This window comes from Mesoplodon mirus (assembly GCF_964341445.2).
Source record: "Mesoplodon mirus genome assembly, chromosome: 3".
Classification (NCBI taxonomy): Eukaryota; Metazoa; Chordata; class Mammalia; order Artiodactyla; family Ziphiidae; genus Mesoplodon; species Mesoplodon mirus.
In genome coordinates, this window is record NC_138978.1 from 51,065,355 (window position 1) to 51,089,518 (window position 24,164).

Genomic DNA, 24,164 nt, shown 5'->3' on the forward strand with positions numbered 1-24,164 from the left:
TGCAGCTGCAGAAGCTTGTTGCTCTCTCTGAGGAGCGACCTCAGTGACTGGGGGAGGGAAAGGAAAGAGAATTAGGCAGACAAAAAAAACTGAAGGAAAGCATCTCCCGCTGTCGGTCCTAGGATTCTGGCAAGAGGACTGCCCACGGTCGCTGGCTGCCCGTCCCCGCCAGCCCCAAACTTGGGGATCCCTCTACTAGGATGTGGGCACACCCAAAGTCTGAAGTGCTTAATATACACCTCCCTCACTGTGCCGCCAGACACCCTCCCCTCTTTCATTTTTCTCTGATAGTTTTTGTTTTGTTTTGTTTTTATTGCACCACTCCCAACTCCCAACCTTAGTGATGAGTTAGCACTGGTTAGAGAAATGAAAAACCTGTGCTATAGCGCCACCTTCTGGAAGACAAAAGGAAGTCTTCTAATTACCAGTGTACTGAACTGTTAGGAGCAAAGTAAACAAAGCCTTGCCTAAATAAAGAAAGGTGTTGCTACTTCAAACGTGTCAGCAAAGGCTCTTTTCATCAAACACCATGGGAAAAAATCATTGTAATATGGTATCACAAAAAGAAAATGACAGTTTTCCAACAACCAAACCCAAGGACATGGAATATTGTGATCTAACTGATAAAGAGTTGAAATTAGCTGTTATGAGGAAATTCAATGAGCTACAGGAAAACTTAGGCAGTGCAGTGATCTCAGGAATAAAATTAACAAACAGAAGGAGTACTTTACCAAAGAGATTGAAATTCTAAAAAGGAACCAAACAGAAATCCTGTAGCTGAAGAACTCAAGAAGTGGGATGAAGAATTAGAATGCAGTGGAAATAGAGCAGTCAGATGGAAGAAGGAATTTAGTGAGCTCAAGGACAGGAATATAGAGATGATTGAGGTGGCAGAGGAGAGAGAAATAAGATTTTTTAAAAGTGAAGAAACCCTGCAAGAACTCTTGGACTTCATCTAATGAGCCAAAAGAAGGAGAAGAGAGAGAAAAGGGAGCAGAGGGTGTATTAAAGAAATAATATCTGAGAACTTCCCAGACCTGGAGAAGGAACTGGATATACAAGTCCACAAAGCTAATAGAACCACTAATTATTTCAACACAGAAAGACATTCTGCAAGACAGATTATATTAAAGCTGTCAAAGGTCACTGATAGCTTTAAAAGATGGCAAAGAAAAATAGTAGCCTACAAGATTACCTTCATTAGACTATCAGATTTCTTAGGAGAAACTCTTATAGGCCAGGAGAGAGTGGAATGACATATTCAACATATTGAAAGATAAAAGCTGCCAACCAAGAATATTCAATTTGGCAAAATGATCCTTCATATATGAAGGAGAAATAAAGGCTTTCCCAGACAAACAAAAGCTGAGGCAGTTCACCACTAGACCTGCCTTACAGGAAATGTTGAAAAGAGCTCTTCAAGCTGAAATGAAAGATGAAAGTACACAAAGCTCTGATTAAGATGTTAGACAGAAAACTAACCTTTTTTAGAATAGTATATTAAACTCTTAATTAGAGTATAAAGTTTAAAGGAAAAGAACTGTAGCTGCCACAACTTGTAATCACCACATAAAAAGATAATTTGATGTCAAAAATATAAAAGGGGAAGAGTAAAAAATGGAACCTTCATAGGCAGATGAAGATAAATTGCTATCAGCAGAAAAAGGACTATTTTATCTATGAAATGTTTCATGTAAATTTCATGGTACCCACAATGCAAAAATCTAGAATGGAGATTGAAACATTAAAAAAAAGGGGGAGGGACTTCCCTGGCAATCCAGTGGTAAAGAATCTGCCTTCCAATGCAGGGGACACAGGTTTGATCCCTGGTCGGGGAACTAAGATCCCACATGCCATGGAGCAACTGAGCCTGCATGCCACACCTATTGAGCTCGTGCGCCTCAACGAGAGAGCCCGTGTGCCACACACTACAGAGCCCACTCTCTCTGGAGCCCACGTGCCACAACTACAGAGCTCAGGTGCCCTGGAGCCCATGCGCCACAACTAGAGGGAAGCCCAGGAGCTGCAACTGGAGAGAAACCCAAGCAGACCATGCACCGTGATAAAAAGATCCTGTATGCCTCAACAGAGATCATGTGTGCTGCAGCTAAGATCCAATGCAGCCAAAAAAAAACAAGGAAAATAAATATTTTTTAAAAAATGAGAGACCGAGCAAATCACCATGAAAAATCACCAACTTATAAAGGTAGACAGAAACAGAAGGAAAAAGAAACAGTGGAGAGATAAAAATAACAGAAGATAAAAATAAAATGGCAGTAGTAAATTCTTACATATCAGATAATCACCCTAAATGTAAATGGATTGAACTCACCAATCCAAAGGCACAGTGTGGCTGGATGGATTAAAAAAAAAAAAAAAGACCCAATTATATGTGACCTACAGGAGACTCTTTAGCTCTGAAAACACACAAAGGCTCAAAGTGAAAGGATGGATGATGATATTCCAAGTAAATGGCAACCCAAAGAAGGTGGGCATAACCATACTTATATCAGACAAAATAGACTTCAAGTCAAAAAGTGTAAGAAGAGACAAGGTCACTGTATAATGATAAAGGGGCCAGTATATCAAGAAGATATAACAATCATAAATATATATGCTCCTAACATGCAAGCACCAAAATGTATTAAGCGAATAATAACAGATCTTAAGGGAGAAATAAACAATAATACAATAATGGTAGGGAACTTCAGTATTCTACTATCAGCAGTGGATCATACAAACAAACTCAACAAGGAAATGTTGGAATTGAATCATACTTTAAAACAAATGGACATGTGCAGAACATTCTATCCAACAGCAGCAGAATACACATTCTTCTCAAGTGCACATGGAACATTCTCCAGGATAGATCATATGATAGGCTACAGAACAAATCTTAGCACATCTAAGATTGAAATCATACCATCTTCTCTGATCACAATGATATGAAACTAGAAATCAACAACAAGAAGATAGTGAAAAGATCTAAAAATATGTGAAAACTAAACAACACACTTATAAGAAACCATTGGGTCAAAGAAGAAATCAAAAGGGAAATAAAAAGTCTTGAGACAAATGAAAATGGAAATACAGTATATCAAATATTGTGGGATGCAGCAAAAGCAGTTCTGAGAGGAAAGTTTATAGCAATATACACATATATTAAGAAATTAGATCTCAAATAAACAACCTAACTTCATACCTCAAGGAATTCAAAAAAAAAAAGCAAATTAAGCCCAAAGTTAGTAGAAGGAAGGAAATAATAAAGATCAGAAAGGAAAACAATGAAATAGAGACCAGAAAAACAATAGAAAGGATCAATGGAACTGAGAGCTGGTTCTTTGAAAAGATAAACAAAATTGACAAACCTTTAGCTAAACTAAGAAAAAAAATAAGACTCAAGTAAAATTAGAAATGAAAGAGGAGACATTACAGATGACTACAGAAATACAGAATCATAAGAGACTGTTATGAACAGTTATATGTCAACAGATTACATAACCTAGAAGAAATCGATGCATTTTTAGAAACACAGAACCTACCAAGACTGAATCAGTACTGGAATCCTAGCTAGAGCAGTTAGGCAAGACAAAGGAATAAAAGACATCCAAATTGGGAAGGAAGAAGTAAAATTATCACTTTTTGCTGATGTTATAATCTTACATTAAAAAATCCTAGAGTCAAGAAGCTGTTGGAATGAATCAACAATTTCAGTAAAGTGGCAGGATACAAAATCAACATATGGAAGTCAATTACATTTCTTTTCGCTAATGATGAAGGATCTGAAATAAATAAAGGAGACTGTCCCAGTCACGATAGCATCAAAAACAATAAATGCTTAGGAATAAACTTATCCAAGGAAATGAAAGATCTATACAGTGAAAACTATGAGCCTTTGCTGAAAGAAATCGAAGACACAAACAAATGGAAATACATCTTGTGTTTATGGGTTGGAAGAATTAATAATGTTAAAATGGCCGTACTATCCAAAGCCATCTGCAAATTCCATATAGTCACCATCAAAATGCCAAAGGCCTTCTTCACAGAAGTAGAAGAAAAAAATCTTAAAGTTTATGTGGACGCACAAAAGACTCTGAATGGCCAAAGAAATCCTGAGGAAAAAAATAAAGCTGAAGGTATCATACTTAGGAATTTTAATCAAAACAGTATTTTACTGGCATAAAAATAAGCACATTGACCAGTGAAACAGAACAGAGAGCCCAGAATTAAATTCCAGCATGTATTGTCAACTAATTTTCAACAAGGGAGCCAAGAATACCCAGTGGGGAAATGATAGTCTCTTCAATAAAAGGTGGTGAGAAAACTGAAGAAATGCATGCAGGACAATGAAATTGGAACTCTCTTTCACAAAAATTAACCTGAAATGGATCAAAGGCTTAAACAAAAGACCTGATATTATAAAACTCCTAGAAGAAAATGTAAGGAAGAAGCTCATTGATTTTGGTTTTGGCAGTGATTTTTGGACATGATGCCAAAAGCACAAGCAACAAAAGCAAAAATCAACAAATGGGACTACATCAAACTCAATAGCTTCTGCAGAGCAAAAGAAACGGTTAACAAAATGAGATAACAGATTTGAAAAAATGTTCATAGATGTTCTCACTCCAGATGAACAATAGAATCTTCCAGAAACATCCCCAAAGCTTCTTAAATCATCTGTAGGTTTATAGAATGGGAGAAAATTTTTGCAAACCATATATGGGATAATGGGTTAATATCCAAAATATATAAAGAATGCAGTCTCCTTAATAAGAAAACAAACAATTCAGTGAAAAAATGGGCAGAAGAACTAAATAGACATTTTTCCAAAGAGGACATGAAAATGGACAACAGACATGAAAAGATGCTCAACATTGCTAATCATCAGGGAAATGCAAATCAAAACCACAATGAGGTATCACTTCATACCTGTTATAATGGATGTCATCAAGAAGACAAGAGACAACAGGTGCTGGTGAAGACGTGGTGAAAATGGAACCATTATACTTGTTAGTGGGAATGTAACTTGGTCCAACCACTGTGGAAAATGATATGGAGGTTCCTCAAAACATTAAAAATGGATCTACCGTATGATCCAGCAATTCCTCTTCTAGGTATATTCCCCAAAAAAGAGAACAGGATTTTAATGAGATATATGCAATCCAATTTTTATTACAGCATTATTCACCATAGCAAAAATATGGAAACAACCCAAATGCTCATCAACAGATGAATGACTGAAAAATTGTGGTACATGTACACAATGAAATATTATTCAGCCATGGGAGAGGAGGATATCCTCCAATTTGTGACAGTATGGATGGACCTTGAGCACGTTATGCTAAGTGAGATAAGTCAGAGAAAGACAAGTATTGTATCATGTCATTTATATGTGGAATATAAAATGTTAAACATGTAAAAAACAGAGTAAAGTGGTTGTTACCAGAGGATTGGAAGGGGGGATAAGAGTGATGGTATTTAAGGGTACAAACTTGTAATGAATAGTAAATAAGCCATAGAGATCTAATTCACATTATAATTAATATAGACAATGATACTCTAATTATATAATGTGATAAATATTGCTGTGTTGAAAAACATATTACAACATGTAAGTGTATCAAAGTAACATGCTATACATCTTAAATTTACACAATATTGCATATCAAATTTATTCAATTAAAAAATAATTGTTATTAATATGTTCAAGGTGGAGAATTTTAGCAGAGAACGGGAATCTATAAAAATAACCAAAGGAAAACTCAGTGCACCCCTTGTGCCGGGCTTAGAAGCTGCATGCATTTGATGTGGTTACTGTTTGAGACTTCTGAATGCTGGAGTAGATTGTATCCATCTTCAACCTAGTCTCCCTTGTGTGATTGATTAAGGGTCTAGGAAGCAGCGACTGATATTTTAAGGACTCCTGATAAAGATGTGTCTGATTTTGCCATGCTGATACACTGTTTCCAGTCCTAAGTCCTTCCAAAAAGCTAAGTCTTAAGATTACTACCTGTTGTGTCCTGTGAGTATGAATGTCATTTTGAACCCAAGACCATTGATGATCATGCAGAGTAGGCACTTTCACAGTTCCAGAAGCGGAAGGGAGAGGGAGTGGGGCAGAAGCAATATCTGAAGAGATAATGGGAGAAAGTTTTCCAAAATTGATAAACACATCAAGCCACAGATTCAGAAGATACGTGAACCCTAAGCAGAATAAATATAAGAAAACCATTCCTAAGCACATCATTGGAAAACTGCTCAAAACTGTTTTTTTGTTTTTGTTTGGTTTTGTTTTTGCTTGAGACTCTCCTATACTGGAGTGGACTTCATCTGTCTATGCAGAGATGGGGGAAAATGTTCAGAGAAAATCTTAAAGTAGCCAAAGGATAAAAAAAGGCATATTGTTCTCCAAGGAACAAAAATAAGCAGACTTTCTCAACAAAAACAATGAAAGCAAGGAAGCAGTGGAGTGATATCTTCAGAGAGGTGAAAGAAACAAACTGCTAACCTATAATTTTGTACCCAACAAAAATATTCTTCAAAAATAAAGGCACAATACATTTTCAGGTAAGCATAAACTGAGAGAATATGTCTCCAGCAGACCTACAGTAAAGGGAACACCAAAGGGAATTCTTCAGGCAGAAAAACAGGTGATGCTTTCCCAGATGGAAGCAAGAGTACAAGAAGGAATGAAGACTGTTGGAAAGGGTAAATATGTGGGTAACTAAATAGATATTGACTATGTAAAGTAATAACATCTTGCTAGATTTAAAATACATGTAGGACTAAAATACAACAACAGAAAAAGTAGGAGAGGAAGCATAGAGTTAAAGTGTTCTAAAGTCCGTGCATTGTCTAGGAAATGGTGAAAACATTATATTAGATTCTATTAATGTCCAAGATGAATGTTGTAATCTCTAGGGTAACCACTAAAATGAACACTTGGAGAGACCTCTAAATTATTCCACAATTCTACTTTCAGGAGAAATTCTATGGAACATAAAATGATATTCAGTAAATATATTCAAAAACAAAAATTATTCGGGTAGGGGCAGTTGATGGGCATAGAAGGGGAGATGTTTGAAGACAGGAAAAGGAAGGAGAGTGAACAAGAGGGAGACAAAGCATATAGAATAAGAGAAACACAGAAAGAGAATAGACATGTAAGGACCAGAGTTGGAAAGAGAAGAGAGGGGATGATTTAAGAAACTTTGGGAGTGTTTCCGGAAGATTCTGTTCATCTGGAGTAAGAAACATCTATGAACATTTTTTCAAATCTGTTATCTCTGACCTGAATGCTAATACTTTCTCCAGCAGTTTTAGATAATCTCTTCTATACCAGAAAACTTTTTCCCTGACTCTATGTAAATGATTTGTCTTAAATGATTCTGTAGAAAGTAAGTTGATTCTCCTATGGAATTCTTGATTGACTTAAGTTTTAAAGAAGTACTTTAAAATTATAGTCCAAGCCAGTATAAACACAGGTTGCAAAAATAAAGCATAATACAGCATATCATGTAATCAGTTCTCAAAGAAGGTAGCTTCAGAATAAGTCTTTGCTAAAAAAAAAAAACACATCCTCAGGCCCTTCCTGATCTGTTCAAATTAGTTTTCCCACCCTCACCCCAGTCATTCTTGTTATTCCCAGTACTCTGCTTGATTTTCTTTTTTTTATCATTCTATCACCATTATTATATGTTCATTTATTGTTTATATTCTCCTCCAGAATACAAGTTCCATTTATACCTGCATTTTCAGCATTTGGAGCAATGGCTAGTACACATTAGACCCTCAGAAGATATTTGTTGATTGAATGAATGAACAAATGAATGTTCAGGCCAACAGGGAGTAAAAACAACTAAGAGAAGAAGGTCTTCAATGATATGTGAGTTTGTTCTCTCAGTAATAAAAATCTAGTACATGTTGCATATTGTATTATGGGATTATTTCAGTCTGCATTTTATTTTCTTGAAATTAGGTAGTTCTTAAAGAACAGCTTTCATATATCTGATCCATAGCAAAGGCCACAGCCCTACCCCAGCCTGCATTTGAGCTGAACATAGCAATTCTTCTTCCTTGATTTTTCTCACTCCATCCCTTTACTGTGCCCTGATTTCTCAGCTGAAATGCTGGACATAAAAGGATAAACATGTAAGTAAGCACGCTTGATGTGTTATAATCAAGAGAGCCTGGTTATTGGGAGGCAAAGTAATGTGAGTTTTGAGCTTGTGTGTTGGAGGCAGATAAACCTTGCTCCTCATTGTTCTCTAATTCTAGTTTCTTCATCTGTAAACTAGGGGTAATATTTACTTTTAGGGCTCTGGGGAATAAATAAGATTTGTATGTAAGGTGCCCATAGTACTTTTTTAATCAGTGGTATATCAAAACAGGAAGTCTTTTGCTTCCTGTTCATAACTGTCCTTTAGAGAATTTTAAAGGACTTTCAAGGAAAGGAAATTTTGAGAAAAGCAGTGAGACTGTTTTGTTTCACCATGGGCAAAGAAGAAAGGAGGCTTGTGTTATTTTGGCAGGAGTCTGCTGAAGGTAGGGGTCAGAACATGTGTGCATCATATGGCACCCCGGACTCCCAGAATGAAGGCTCTTGATACAAATGACTAAGGGTGGCTGATGCCACACAAGGCCCTGCTTTCTGACACATGGCGTCCCTTGGCTTGTAATAGCCTAGGTACGGATATAGTGTTATCCAAACATTCTTTCTTAATGTTTTAAATTGAATTGTACCATGTATGTAAAGCGGTACATACATTCTAAGTGATTTCTTACATAAATCCTCAATGAATTTTCACAGACTGAATATAGACATATAACCACTACTTAAAGGCACAAAAAATGACCAGTATCACACAAGCCCCCCACCTTTGTCCCATTTTAGTTAATGTTTCCATTTTCCACCCCCACCAAAGGTCACCACTATCCATGGATTATAAATAGTTTCATCTAATTTTGAACTTCATAGAAGTATAATCATATTTCTCTCATTTATTTAACTTGAGATTATGTTTGTGAGATTTACCCACGGCATTGCATGTAGTTGTAATTCATTCATTCTCATTGCTGTATAGTATTACATTAAGACTATACAATTATTTATACATACTGTATAATAATAATAATTCAAATTATTATACATATTATACAGTTTGTAGCCTTTACAGAAGAATGACATTTCGACAGTTCTTTGAGCCTCAAATATAAATAGATTATAATTTAGACCTAAAATACACAATAGTTTATTTTTTGATTGTTCTTTTATTGGATTTTAATAAAGGATTTCTATTAAATTAGATTTTAATAAAATATTTTAATAAATCTTAATTAGATTTAATTGTTTCTTTATTAGATATATTACTGTTCTAAATTATGATATTAAAATTGAATGAATTATTTTAAATGAATTAATATGGAATAATATATAGGAAGAGAAGTGTTGCAAGTTAGACTTCATTGGGAATGATACTGGACATTAGAAACATTATAGTCTTTGTACAAAACAATCATGTATTTACAACTCCATAATACAGCCATAAGAAATCCTGCATCTTGTGTATCAAGAAAAGCTGGAAAGCATCCAGAAAATGACAGCTAAAATCAAGAGGCTAGAGTGGCTTAAAAGATTTATACCCTTAAAAGATGTAGTGTGGAATGATCCCTGGGGATATAATTACAAAAATCTTAGAATTGGAAGGGGAATTAGGCTTGATCTAGTCCAACCTGTTAGTTAATGCAGGAATTTATCTTATGGTGATCTTGACAAATGGCTGAGCTTCCTCTATTTGAATATTGGATGGTGTGTGCTGCTGGGTTTTAATTCCAGCCCTGCTACTTCATAGCTGAACGAATGTGGGCAAATTCTTAACTTCTCTGTGCCTCATTTTCTTGGCTTACCGCTTATTGCCAACCCTGGCAACAGAAAAAGACTACAGGGGACCTGACCTCCAGCCCCCTCCCATCTAGTATTGAGAGATGAACTGAAAAATCAATAAACGTTAGTGTTACACATCCTGTGAAAAAAAGGATACTCAGGGTACAGTAGTAACATTAAAAATTTTTAATGTTTTAATTTTCAGTATAGGCTTGAGTGGTGAAAAAGGAGGTGAGAGGGGCTTCATAGAGCAGAGGACTCTGTTGAAAGAATTTGTGTTGATTATTCCCAGTTTTGCTCCTAGAACAATATAAAACAGTTTTATTCTTTCTTCTGTATAACAACTCTTCACCTTATCAAATGTAAAATTCTAAAAGGATAGATTGGATAAGTATAGATTTTTCAATCGCTTTAGAGAGTATTTCGTATAATTTGAATAGAGTTTGGGAAAAACAAAATGGACCACTAATGAGTGATAATTTTGTAGAATCCTTTAATCCAAGAAATTGTATGGGCTATAAATTATAGTTTATTTCCATTAGTTCATGGATAGTAGTTCAGCAAAATGGGAAATTTGAAATAAGTTCAAACATTTTGCATTTTAAAGCATTCTGAATAGGGTATTACTGAGATTCAGCTGTGAATGACAAGAATTTTCAAAGTAAGAATAGCTTAAACAAGATAGTATTTTACTCTCTTGTAACAGTCTGAGCAGGTAGTTCCAGGCTTCAGGATGGAGGAAGGGATGAAGAAGCTGCTGCTAGAGACATTTCTGCTCGCATGTCATTGGCCAGAACATAGGTCACATGGCCATACCTAGTTACAAGAGATATTAGGATGCAGTCTCTACTCTGGGTAGACGTGCTCAGGTGTAATTTGGGAATCACATGTCTGGGAAGGAGGGCTGGAATAGATATTGGGGGACACCTAGCAGTGTGACAGAACTAATTTGTTCACTGCTTATATCCCAAGTGCCTATTAACTGCACTTGGTATGGAATACACTATAGTAGGCTTCATTAAATAGTTGTTCCATGGATGAGTGTTCTTTATTGCTCCTGTCAAAAGAGGTACTGATCTGGATATTTACTTATATACATGATAAATTATGGCAAATTTGTGCATCCTTGGTTTTTAAAAATGTTGTTTCTCATTATGTTCTCCCTTCACAAATAAGGTATCCCTAACAGTTTTCAGACAGATTTGCTACCATACAGAATCGATTTTAGCTCCTTTATTGCTGATTGTTTTTCTCCCTACTAAAACTTGGAGACCTATTAAATCTCTCTTTACATGTGTCTTTGATCAACACAGTCCTGGCATGTAAATGGTGCTCAGCAAATGTTTTTAGATTGAATAAATGAATGTTAGTTAAACATTAATGAATCCAAGCCTTTTTTCCCCTGTTACTTCCATAGAAAAGTTTATAGCTGTAATACACAAAAAGAAATTCTTGGTGTTAAATCTGTTTATATTACAAGATTTTTAGGAATATTCATTCGGCTTTCAGGTAGGATGTGATTGTGAGAAAACTATCTGGATTTAATTAATTATAGGTAAGTATTAATTCACTTAATAAGTTATTAGGTAATAGAGGCTAGTATATTTCAGCAAAAAGAGGGGGTGTTCTTAATGCATTTGAATCTTTTGACCTCAGATAACCAATTAGCTTATCAGTGTGCTTAAGTGTTTCAAGGGATGATGCCATTTCTTATTTTTTTTAATTTTATTGGAGTATAATTGATTTACAATGTTGTGTTAGTTTCAGGTGTACAGTACAGTGATTCAGTTATACATATACATATGTTCATTCTTTTTCAAATTCCTTTCTCATATAGGTTATCACAGAATATTGAGTAGAGTTCCCTGTGCTATATAGTAGGTCCTTGTTGGTTATCTATATGTAGTAGTGTGTGTATGTGTATGTTAATCCCAAGCTCCTGATTTATCCCTCCCCCCAACGTTTCCCCTTTATAAACCGTAAGTTTATTTCTGATATCTGTAAGTCTTTTTCTGTTTTGTACATAAGTTCATTTGTGCCATTTTTTAAAAAAATTAGATTCCACAGATGAGTGATATCATATGAAATTTGTCTTTCTCTGTCTGACTTACTTCACTTTGTATGATAATCTCTGGGTCCATCCATGTTGCTGCAAATGGCATTATTTTGTTCTTCTTTGTGGCTGAGTAACATTCCATTGTATACATGTACCACATCTTTATCCATTCCTCTGTCGATGGGCATTTAGGTTGCTTCCATGTCTTGGCTACTGTAAATGGTGCTGCAGTGAACATTGGGGTGCACGTATCTTTTTGAATTATGTTTTCTCCAGGTATATGCCTAGGAGTGGGAATTGCTGGATCATATGGTAGTTCTATTTTTGTTTTTTAAGGAACCTCCATACTGTTCTCCACAGTGATTCTACCAATTTACATTTCTACCAACAGTGTAAGAGGGTTCCCTTTTCTCTACACCCTTGCCAACATTTATTGTTTGTAGACTTTTTGATGATGGCCATTCTGACCAGTGTGAGGTGATACCTCATTGTAGTTGTGATTTGCATTTCTCTGATAATTAGTGATGTTGAGCATCTTTTCATGTGCTTTTTGTCCATCTGTATGTCTTCTTTGGAGAAATGTCTATCTAGATCTTCCACCCATTTTTTGATGTTGGTTTTTTTTTTCATTTTTGATCTGCATGAGCTGTTTGTGTATTTTGGAGATTAATCCCTTGTCAGTCACATCATTTGCAAATATTTTCTCCCATTCCGTGGGTTGTCTTCTCATTTTGTTTATGGTTTCCTTTGCTGTGCAGAAGATTTTAAGTTTAATTAGGTCCCATTTGCTTATTTTTGTTTTTATTTTCATTACTGTATGTCATGGTTCAAAGGAGAATTTGCTGCAATCTATATCAATGAGTGTTCTGCCTATGTTTTTCTCTTAAGAGTTTTATAGTGTCCAGCCTTACATTTAGGTCTTTGATCCATTTTGAGTTTATTTTTGTGTATGGTGTTAGGGAGTGTTCTAATTTCATTCTTTTACATGTAGCTGTCCAGTTTTCCCAGCACCACTTATTGAAGAGACTGGCTTTTCTCCACTGTATATTCTTGCCTCGTTTGTCATAGATTAATTGACCATAGGTGCATGTGTTTATTTCTGGGTTTTCTATCCTGTTCCATTGATCTATATTTCTGTTTCTGTGCCAGTACCATACTGTTTTGATTACTATAGCTTTGTAGTATAGTCTGAAGTCAGGGGGCCTGATTCCTCTAGCTCCTTTTTTCTTTCTCAGGATTGCTTTGGCTATTTAGGGCCTTTTGTGTTTCCATACAAATTTTTAAAAATTGGGGGCTTGTTCTGTGAAAATTGCCATTGGTAATTTAATAGGGATTGCACTGAGTCTGTAGATTGCCTTGGATAGTGTAGTCATTTTGACAATATTGATTCTTCCAATTCAGGAACATGGTATATCTTTCCATCTGTTTGTGTCATTTTCAATTTCTTTCATCAGCATCTTATAGTTTCCAGAGTATAGGTCTTTTGTCTCCTTAGGTAGGTTTATTCCTAGATATTGTATTCTTTTTTTTTTTTTTTTTTTTTTTTGGCTATGCGCGGGCCTCTCACTGTTGTGGCCTCTCCCGTTGCGGAGCACAGTCTCCGGACGCGCAGGCTCAGCAGCCATGGCTCACGGGCCCAGCTGCTCCACAGCATGTGGGATCTTCCCAGACCGGGGCACGAACCCGTGTCCCCTGCATCGGCAGGCGGACTCTCAACCACTGCGCCACCAGGGAAGCCCGATATTTTATTCTTTTTGATGCAGTGGTATATGGGATTGTTTCCTTAATTTTTCTTTCTGATCTTTTGTTTTAATGTATAGGAATGCAACAGACTTCTGTGTGTTAATTTCATATGCTGTAACTTTACTGAATTCCTTGAGGAGCTCTAGTAGCATTTTGGTAGCATTTTTAGGATTTTCTATGTATAGTATCATGTCATCTGCAAACAGTTACAGTTTTACTTCCTCTTTTCCAATTTGTATTCCTTTTATTTCTTTTTCTTCTCTGATTGCCATGGCTAGGACTTCCAAAACTATGTTAAATAATAATAGTGAGAGGGGACATTCTTGTCTTGTTCCTGATCTTAGAGGGAATGCTTTCAGTTTTTCACCATTGAGAATGATGTTAGTTGTGCGTTTGTCATATATGGCCTTTATTATGTTGAGGTAGGTTCCCTCTATGCCCACTTTCTGGAGAGTTTTTATCATAAATGGGTGTTGAATTTTATCAAAAGCTTTTTCTGCATCTACTGAGATGATCATATGGTTTTTATTCTTCAGTTTGTTAATGTGATGTATCACAGTGATTGATTTGCAGATACTGAAGAATTCTTGCATCCTTGGGATAAATCCCACTTGATCATCATGTATGATCCTTTTAATGTATTGTTGGATTTGGTTTGATAGTAGTTTTTTGAGGACTTTGTATGTATGTTCATTAGTGATATTGGCACGTAATTTTCTCTTTTTGTGATATCTTTGTCTGGTTTTGGTATCAGGGTGATGGTGGCCTCATAGAATGAGCTTGGGAGTGTTCCTTCTTCGGCAATTGTTTGGAAGAGTTTCAGAAGAATAGGTGTTAACTCTTTTCTAAGTGTTTGATAGAATTCACCTGTGAAGTCATCTGGTCCTGGACTTTTGTTTGAAGTTTTTAAATCACAGTTTCAATTTCAGTATTTGTGATTGGTCTGTTCATATTTTATATTTCTTCCTGGTTCAGTTTGGAAGGTTGTGTATTTCTAAGAATTTGTCCATTTCTTCTAGGTTGTCCATTTTACTGGCCTATAGTTGTTTGTAGTAGTCTCTTGTGATCCTTTGTATTTCTGTGGTGTCCATTGTAACTTCTCCTTTTTCATTTCTAATTTTGTTGATTTGAGTCCTGTATCTTTTTTTCTTGATGAGTCTGGCTAAAGGTTTGTCCATTTTGTTTATCTTTTTGAAAAACCAGGTTTATTTCATTGATCTTTTCTGTTGTTTTCTTTGTCTCTATTTCGTTTATTTCTTCTCTGATCTTTATGATTTCTTTCCTTCTACTAACTTTGGATTTTGTTTGTTCTCCTTTCTCTAGTTGCTTTAGGTGTAAGGTTAGGATGTTTCTTTGAGATTTTTCTTGTTTCCTGAGGTAAGATTGTATTGTTCTAAACTTCTCCCTTAGAACTGCTTTTGCTGTGTCTCATAGGTTTTGTATTGTGGTGTTTTTGTTGTCATTTGTCCCTAAGTATTTTTTTTATTTCCTCTTTGATTTCTTCAGTAATCCATTGGTTGTTTAGTAACATGTTGTTTAGCCTCCATGTGTCTGTCTTTTACAGTTTTTTCCCCTGTAATTGATATCTAATCTCATAGTGTTGTGGTCAGAAAAGATGTTTGATATGACTTTAATTTTCTTAAATTTACCAAGGCTTGATTTGTGGCCAAAGATGTGATCTATCCTGAAGAATGTTCCATGTGCACTGGAGAAGAAAGTGTGTTCTGTTGCTTTTGAATGGAATGTTCTATAAATATCAATTAAAAGTTCATCTGGTCTAATGTGTCATTTAAGGCCTGTGTTTCCTATTGATTTTCTGTCTGGATGATCTGTCCATTGATGAAAGTGGGGTCCCCCATTATTGTTGTGTTACTGTTGATTTCTCCTTTTCTGGCTGTTAGCATTTGCCTTATATATTGAGGTGCTCCAATGTGGGGTGCATATATATTCACAATTGTCATATCTTCTTGTATTGATCCCTTGATCATTATGTAGTGTCCTTCCTTGTCTCTTGTAACAGTCTTTATTTTAAAGTCTATTTTGTCTAATACAAGTATTGCTACTCCAGCTTTCTTTTTATTTCCACTTGCATGGAATATCTTTTTCCATCCCCTCACTTTCAGTCTGTATGTGTCCCTAGATCTGAAGTGGGTCTCTTATAAACAGCATATATTTGGATCTTATTTCTGTGTCCATTCAGCCAGTCTGTCTTTTGGTTTGAGCATTTAATCCATTTAAATTTAAGGTAATTATCAATATGTATGTTCTTATTGCCATTTTGTTAATTGATTTGGCTTTGTTTTTGAAGGTGTTTTTTCTTCCCTTCCTTTTTTGTTCTCTTCACTTATGATTTGATGTCTATCTTGTGCTGTGTTTGGTTTGCTTTTTCTTTTTTTGTATGTGTATCTATTGTAGATTTTTGGTTTGTTGTTCCCATGAGGTTTTGATATAGCGGTCTATATATGTACAAGATTGTTTTGAGTTGCTGGTCTCTTAATTTCCAGTGCATTTTCAATATCCTGTGTTTGTACTCTTCTCACAGTTGCTGGTTTTGATATCATATTTGTGTGGGGGTGATTTCCTACCTTTGCTTTGTGTTTGCCTTTACTGGTGAGCTTTGTGATTTGTAAGTTTCTCGTTTCTGGCTGTGGCCTTTTATTTTCTGCCTAGAGAAGTTCCTAGGATTTGTTTAATGCTGGTTTGGTGGTATTGAATTCTCTTACCATTTGCTTGTCTGTAAAGATTTTGATTTCTCTGTCAAATCTGATGAGAGCCTTGCTGGTAGAGTATTCTTGGTTGTAGGTTCTTCCCTTTCACTCTGAATATATCATGCCCATTCCCTTGTGGCCTGCCAGGTTTCTTCTGAAAAATCAGCTGATAACTTTATGAGGATTCACTTGTATGTTGTTTGTTGCTTTTCCCTTGTTGCTATTAAATTTGGGGGGGGGCTTTAATTTTATGTCAGTTTGATTAATATGTGTCTTAGCATCTTGTATGGGACTCTCTTCACTTCCTGGACTTGAGTGAGTGTTCCTTTCTCATGTTAGAGTAGTTTTCAGCTATGATGTCTTCAAATGTTTTCTCAGGCCCTTTCTCTCTCTCTTCTCCTTCTGGGACCCCTATAATGTGAATGTTAGTGCATTTAATGTTGTCCCAGAGGTCTCTTAGACTGTCCTCATTTCTTTTCATTATTTTTTCTTTATTCTGTTCTGCGGCAGTGATTTCTACCTTTCTATCTTCCAGCTCACTTATTCGTTCTTCTGCCTCGATTATTCTGCTATTGATTTCTTCTAGTGTATTTTTCTTTCAAGTTATTGTATTGTTCATCTCTGTTTCTTTGTTCTTTAAACCTTCTAGCTCTTTGTTAAACATCTCTTGTATCTTTTCGATCTGTGTCTCCATTATTTTTCTGAGATCTTGGAACATCTTTACTATCATTACTCTAAATTATTTTTCAGGTAGGTTGCCTATTTCCACTTCATTTAGTTGTTCTTGTGGGTTTTTATCTTGTTCCTTTGTCTGGAACATTTTTCTCTGCTGTCTCATTTTGTCTCACTTTGTGTGATTGTGGTTTCTGTTCCACAGGCTGCAGGTTTGTAGCTCCTCTTGTTTCCGCTGTCTGTCCCCTGGTGGGTGAGGTTGGTCCTTGGGCTTATGCAGGCTTCTTGGTGGGAGGGACTGGTTCCTGCCCACTGGTGGGTGGAGCTAGGTCTTGTCCCTCTGGTGGGTAGGGCCTTGTCAAGGGATGTGTTTAGAGATGGCTGTGAGCTCAGTATGGTGTTAGCAGCCTGTCTGCTGAGGGGTGGGGCTGTGTTCCTATCCTGCTGGTTATTTGGCCTGAGGCATTCTATCAGTGAAGCCTGTAGGCTGTTGGGTAGGACCAGGTCTTGATACCAAAATGGTGACCTCTGGGAGAAATCACACTGATCAATATTTTCTGGGGCCTATGCCACGAATGTCCTTGCCTCCACAGTGAACCACAGCCAACCCCTGACTCTCCAGGAGACCCTCCAAGACTTGTAGGTATGTCCAGCCCTGGTTCCTATTGAGTTAACTGCTTTCTGCTGGGTCCCTGTGTATGTGAAAACTGTGTGAGCCCTCCAGGAGTGGAGTCTGTGTTTCCCACAGTCCTGTGGAGCTCCTGCACTCAAGCCCCACTGGCCTTCAAAGCCAGATGGTCTGGGAGTTCCTCCTTCTGATGCCAGACTCTCAGGCTGGGGAGCCTGACAGGGGCTCAAGATTTTCATTCTTGTGGGAGAACCTCTTCAATCTAGGTATTTTCTAGTTTGTGGGTCATCTACAAAGGGGTATGGGATTTTATTATGTCATGAAAGCACTCCTCCTACAGTTTCATTGTGGCTCTTTCTTTGTCTTTGAATATAAAATATCTTTTTTGGTAGGTTCTAGTCTTTTGTCAATGGTTATTCAGCAGGAAGTTGTGATTTTGGTGTTTTCATGAGAGGAAGTGAGCTCAAGTTCTTCTCCTCCCCCATCTTTTCCAGGATTGAGGGGCTGCTCTTAGTTTGGATGCTGGCTGTCTTTTTCCTCAGCGTGTGTTGGCTGTTATCCCCTTGATGCAGCGTATGCAGGTGCAGTGGCCCTTGTGCACTCTGGGGAGAGTGGCTGCAGGGCTCATTGCTAGCTTGCGGCTCTGCTAGGGGCAGCTGCCATTCCCACACTCCCAGGACAGAGCTTGGCACCTGCTCACCAGTCTCCTAAGGGTGGCTACTACCCATGCACTCCTGGGACAGCACTCCTCTGGAGCCCAGGATGGTAGTGACAACTTGTGCCCACCCCCAGAGTTCCTGTAGGCGGTGTCTTCTTGCCTGGGAGAGCTCAGAGGGAAGGACGCTCTTATGGTGTTCCCGCCTCTCTCCTCGTGCACCCCCAGATAATGGCACCTTGCCTCTCCAGTGAGCTCTGATTTCTTCTGAGTACCCCCTTAGTTGCCACAGTGCAGCCTCTTCAGGCTGTCTCTGCACATCCAACCCCGGTCCTCTTCCTGGGTCTGACCTCTGAAGGCTGAGATTCAGCACCCAGCCCCCACCCACACGGACAGGCAAGTGTCTAAGGCTGGGGAGCACAGGGTGGCAGTGACAACCTTCTGTGTTCGTTACTCTCCATTTTGCCTTCCACAAACCGGTTGTTGCACTCTCCTCCTAGGCTCCAAAGCTCCCCCTCCATCCAGGCTGATCTCCACACTGGTGAGGGTACTCCCCAAGGTGCATAAACCTTTCTTCCTTCACAGCTCCCTTCCTGGGGTTTGGGACCTGTCCCAGTTCCTTTCCTTATCTTTTTCCTTTGTCCTATATGGTTACGTGGAGGTTTTCTTGCCCTTGTGGAAGTCTGAGGTCTTCTGCCAGTGTTCAGTAGATTTTCTGTATGAATCATTCCACTTGTAGATGTGCTTTTAATGTTTTTGTGGGAGGTGAGCTCCCCGTCCTACTCCTTTGCCATCTTGATCCTCCCCCAATTCCATTGATGCCATTTCTTTGCCATTGCTTCACGAAGAAAAATTTCTTCAGGTATAAAGATAAATGAGTGTGTTATTTCTTCAGATATCATAGACAAAGCAATGATTTGAAAAAACTTTAATTAAAGGTTCAGCTTTATTGGGGTATAATTGACAAAATTATAAAATATTTAAAGTGTTCATCATGGTGATGTTTTACATTAGATCCTCATATCTTATTCATCTTAGTGTTGAAAGTTTGTGCCCTTTTACCCACTTCTTATTTCCCTCATCCCCCAGCTCCTAGCAACCACTTTTCTACTCTCTGTTTCTATGAGTTTGACTTTTTTTCTTTGATATCCCACATATAACTGGATCTCATGTAGTATTTCTTTATCTGGCTTATTTCACTTAGCATAATACCCTCAAGGTCCATCCATGTTGAAAATAGGATTTCTTTCTTTCTCATGACCTAATAATATATTGCACACACACACTGTGTGTGTGTGTGTGTGTACATGAGAGAGAGAGAGAGAGAGAGAGAGAGAGGGAATATGCACACCACATCTTCATTCATTCATTCATATGTTCATGGACACTGAGGTAGTTTCCATATCTTTGCTTTTGTGAATAATGCTGTGATGAACATGTGAGTGTAGATATTTCTTTGATATCCTGTTTTTATTTCAAGTATCCAGAAGTGAGATTGCTGGATCATATGGTAGTTCTATTTTTTATTTTTTGAGGAACCTCCACACTGTTGTACATAGTGGTTATATCAATGTACATTCCCATCAACAGTGCACAAGGGGTCCCCTTTCTCCACATCTTCACCAACACTTGTTATCTTTTCAGTTTTTTTTTTTTATTTATTTTTTATTTTTGTGATACGCCGGCCTTTCGCTGTTGTGGCCTCTCCCGTTGTGGAGCACAGGCTCCGGACGCACAGACTCAGAGGCTATGGTTCACGGGCCCAGCCGCTCCGTGGCATGTGGGATCTTCCCGGACCGGGGCACGAACCCATGTCCCCTGCATCGGCAGGCGGACTCTCAACCACTGCGCCACCAGGGAAGCCCTATCTTTTCAGTTTTAATGACAGCCATTCTGACAGGTGTGAGGTGATAGCTCATTGTTGTGGTGGTTTTGATTTGCATCTACCTGATGGTTAGTTATGATTACCTGATGACTTTGTGTACTTGGCCATTTGTATACCTTCTTTGGCAAGAGGTTTATTCAGTTTTTCTGTCCATTTTTAAAATCAGATTGTTTGGTTTTTTGCTATTAAGTTGTTAAGTAATTTATATATTTTGGGTATTAAAACCCCTTATCAGGTATATATTTGCAAATATTTTCTTCCATTCAGTAGGTTGCCTTTTCATTTTGTTGATGTTTTCTTTTGCTGTGCAGAAGCTTTTTAGTTTGATTTAGTCCCACGTGTTTATATTTGCTTTTGTTGCCAAGTCCCAAAAAATCATTGCTAAGACTAATATCAAGGAGCTTACCCCCTTCTAGAAGTTTTATGGTTTCTGGTTTTAAATTTAAGTCTTTAATCCATTTTGAGTTGATTTTTATGTACTGTGTGAGATAGGGGTCTATTTTCATTCTTTTGTATGTGGCTATCCAGTTTTCCCATCACCAATTATTGGAGAGAGTATCTTTTCCCCATTGTGTATTCTTGATTCTTTTGTCATAAATTAATTGACCTTATATGCATGAGTTTATTTATGGGCTCTTTATTGCATTAATCTCTGTGTCTGGTTTTATGCCAGTACTATGCTGTTTTGATTACTATAACTTTGTAGTATAGTTTGAAATCAGGAAGTGTGACACATCCAGTATGTACAAAATACTGTGCTTATATACTTCCTAGGAGATTCAGATGAATACTGACTGTCTTATTCAAGGAGGGTAAGAGCTAATAGCTCATGTCATATGATTTTTCAAAAATACAAATATATAAAATAGCCTCAAAATGATGAATGACCCATGAGCTTTATAAATATACTGTGAGGGTTTGAAAGAAGTTCAAACCCTCAGTGTTACATCTTTTGAGATTCCATCAAATAGGGAGAAAACGGGAAAGCTTTATAGAAAAGGCCAAAAAAAAGGGTTACATGTGGATTTTCTGATGAAATAGTTTTGAAACTAGTTATGAGTTTTAGTTATTATAGCAATTATTTATTCTTCAATAATACAATGACTGGATTAACCAGAAGAAGAGAAAGAAAGAGATTAACAAAACATAGTAAATTCTATTCTATTCTATCCAAAAGATGTTTCAAATTTGATTATACTTTTAGGTAAGAATATAGAATTCAGTCATCCTTTCCACAAAGATTTAATTAACATCTCTGTGCTAGGTGTTGAGGATACAGAGGAGACTAAGATATAGTTTCTGTCCTCAAGGAGTGCATACTCCAATAGGAGAGACAGACATGAAATGAGATATCATATCTTCTGTTCTATGCAATAAATGATATCAAAGACGCATATATGAGTAAAGAAGTTTGGGGTTACAGTGGAATGAAGCATGAATAAATAATTATGTTGCTATGACAGCAAGGTTATTTTCCTTTTTCTTTTCTCTAGTTGGAGAACATCAATTAACAGGCCATAAGGTGGCAGTTAAAATTTTAAATAGACAGAAGATTCGCAGTTTAGATGTTGTTGGAAAAATAAAACGAGAAATTCAAAATCTAAAACTCTTTCGTCATCCTCATATTATCAAACTGTAAGTATTTTTGCACTTGATAATATAAAAGAGAAACTGTCTTAAAATATTATATTTAATAATTATTTATTTTTAGTTAAACTTTTATAAATATACGATTTTTTCATATTTATATTTAGCAAGTGTTAATTCATTTAACCTCATCAATCCTTTTTTGCATACTTCTGGTTTAGAATTAAAAGTCTAATTTTAAATTGGCTCATCACTAATATTCATGTTGAAGGTCATTTAGTACTTTGCTATTTCTAGATTTCTTTTATAATTATTTCGTAGTCACTTTTAATTAACATACCAAGATATTTTCTTTATGGAAAAGGTAGAAAATTACTATTAAAGATTATCTGCCATAGTATTGAATATTATTTGCCAAACTGCAATCATTACTTTAATTACTGATCGTAAAGCCCTTAGGAAGGCAAATGAATTTTTTTTTTTTGGATAAGACAAGTTACAAACTTAGGAGATAAGTAAATTAAGAGTTTAATAAATAAACTAAGTAATTACATTGAAAGGTAAATAGTAATTTAAAATCAACTAGACCGATAGAAAATTTAGACATTAAGTATGCAGCAGTGTTCCTTTACATCATTTGAAGTTATGTTTAATATTTATTGCAAAAATGTAATATGCTAAACACTGAAAACTGTCTTTACTTTTATCTTAAAGCTTGGATAGAGTTTAATAAAATAAATATTAATTTTATTGACTACCTAATAATGGCTAGAAACTGTATTGAGCATTTTACATACATAATTTCACTTCATTCTCACAATAAGCATATAAGGAGTATTATTATCCTCATTTTATGGATAAGAAAATTGCATATCTAAAGAGGATCAGCAACTTGTCCAAGGTTAAATAGCTAGTATGTTGCAGAGCTAGTAGTTGAGTTCATATCTGATTTCAAATGCCATGCTGTTAATTTCTACTCCAGTACTGAGAAAACTGAGACGACAGGCAGTAGTATTAATATCTTTGAGGCTTTGTTTGCTAGGTCATTATAGTCAGAGGTTATATTTAGCCTAAACTTTGTTAGTGAGTAATCTTTAGATGTCAGCATTGATGGGGAACGACTTGATAACCCTCTAGAGGCATGTTGTTTACCTAATAACAAGGCTTCGTAGTAGCTGTGGTAGTGAATGATGCCCCCCAGTCCCAAGATGTCCTAATCCCCAGTGAGTATGTTATATTACATGGCAAAGGAGAAGTCCAAGGTTATGGATGGATTTAAGGTTGGTAATCAGCTGACAAAAATAGGGAGATTTTCCTGGGTTATCTGGGTGGTCTGAGTGTAATACAATGGTCTTTAGAAGTGGAAGAGGGAATCATAAGCCAGAGGAAGAGATGTGAGGATGGAAGCAAGGTCAGAGTGATGGGATATGAGAAGGACTGAACTGGCTGTGCCTGGCTTTGAAGATGGAGGCAGGGGGCCATGAACCAAGGATTGCAGATGGTCTCTAAAAGTTGGAAAATACAAAGAAATGGATTTCTTTTAGAGCCTCCAGAAGGCAATGCAGCCCTGCTATGTCTTGATTTTTTAGCCCAGTGAGGCATGTGTCAGACTTCTACCCTATCAGACCTCTTACACCTATGTAAGATAACAGAATACATTTGTGTTGTTTTAAGCACTAAGTTCTAAGTATGGCAACAATAGGAAACCAATATGGTAGCATTCTTGAAATCCTTAAATGAATGGCTGATCCAGTTATTGCTGGGATTTGGAACATGCATTTATATATTTATAGTATTTATAGTATTTCTATAACTAGATACATTTATTGCTAGAGAACCATTGCAAATTGGTATGTTAAATGAGGGTCCCACTTGGTGTATCTTACCAACAGCATGAATATGTCACTGACTGTTCAAAGAAGGCTTTCTTTGGGTTTGGTGTGCCATTGGGTGACCTGTGATGACTCCGTTCTCACATCACTATTATGAAAACTTCATTCTAACAGTAAGCTTCAGTGTCATTTGATCTTCATTTGAAGTTCACTTGATCATAAACATAAACAGAAAATGAGGCCCCTGAAATTGTATGACAGTACTTGATTATGAGGTTGTTGTCTAGGACCTGTATTCTAGATAATCCAGAATATGTATATACAGGTTTTTAAAGATTATCATAGGAATTAAAATATCACCTATGAGTTCAGTGACTCACTCTTGTATTCTTTGTTTCCTTAACTTTAAAATGGGGATACCCCATGGTGCTATTTGAGGATTAAATGTGTTCTCACTGTTACAATGCCTGCTATTAGATGTGCATTGGCCCAGAAGCAGGAATTGGCAGCCTGCA

The 24,164-nt window shown here is 36.7% G+C and overlaps 1 protein-coding gene across 1 annotated transcript in view; it reads left to right on the top strand.

Moving 5' to 3' along the window:
• PRKAA2 (protein kinase AMP-activated catalytic subunit alpha 2) overlaps positions 1-24,164 on the top strand; it is a gene marked incomplete at its 5' end in the record, with an annotated part of 57,972 nt that overhangs the window by 10,699 nt on the left and 23,109 nt on the right. Inside the window, one exon of the mRNA XM_082613833.1 lies at positions 21,724-21,865. Within this exon, the coding sequence (XP_082469959.1) occupies positions 21,724-21,865 (142 nt within the window). The remainder of the gene's footprint in view (positions 1-21,723; positions 21,866-24,164) is intronic.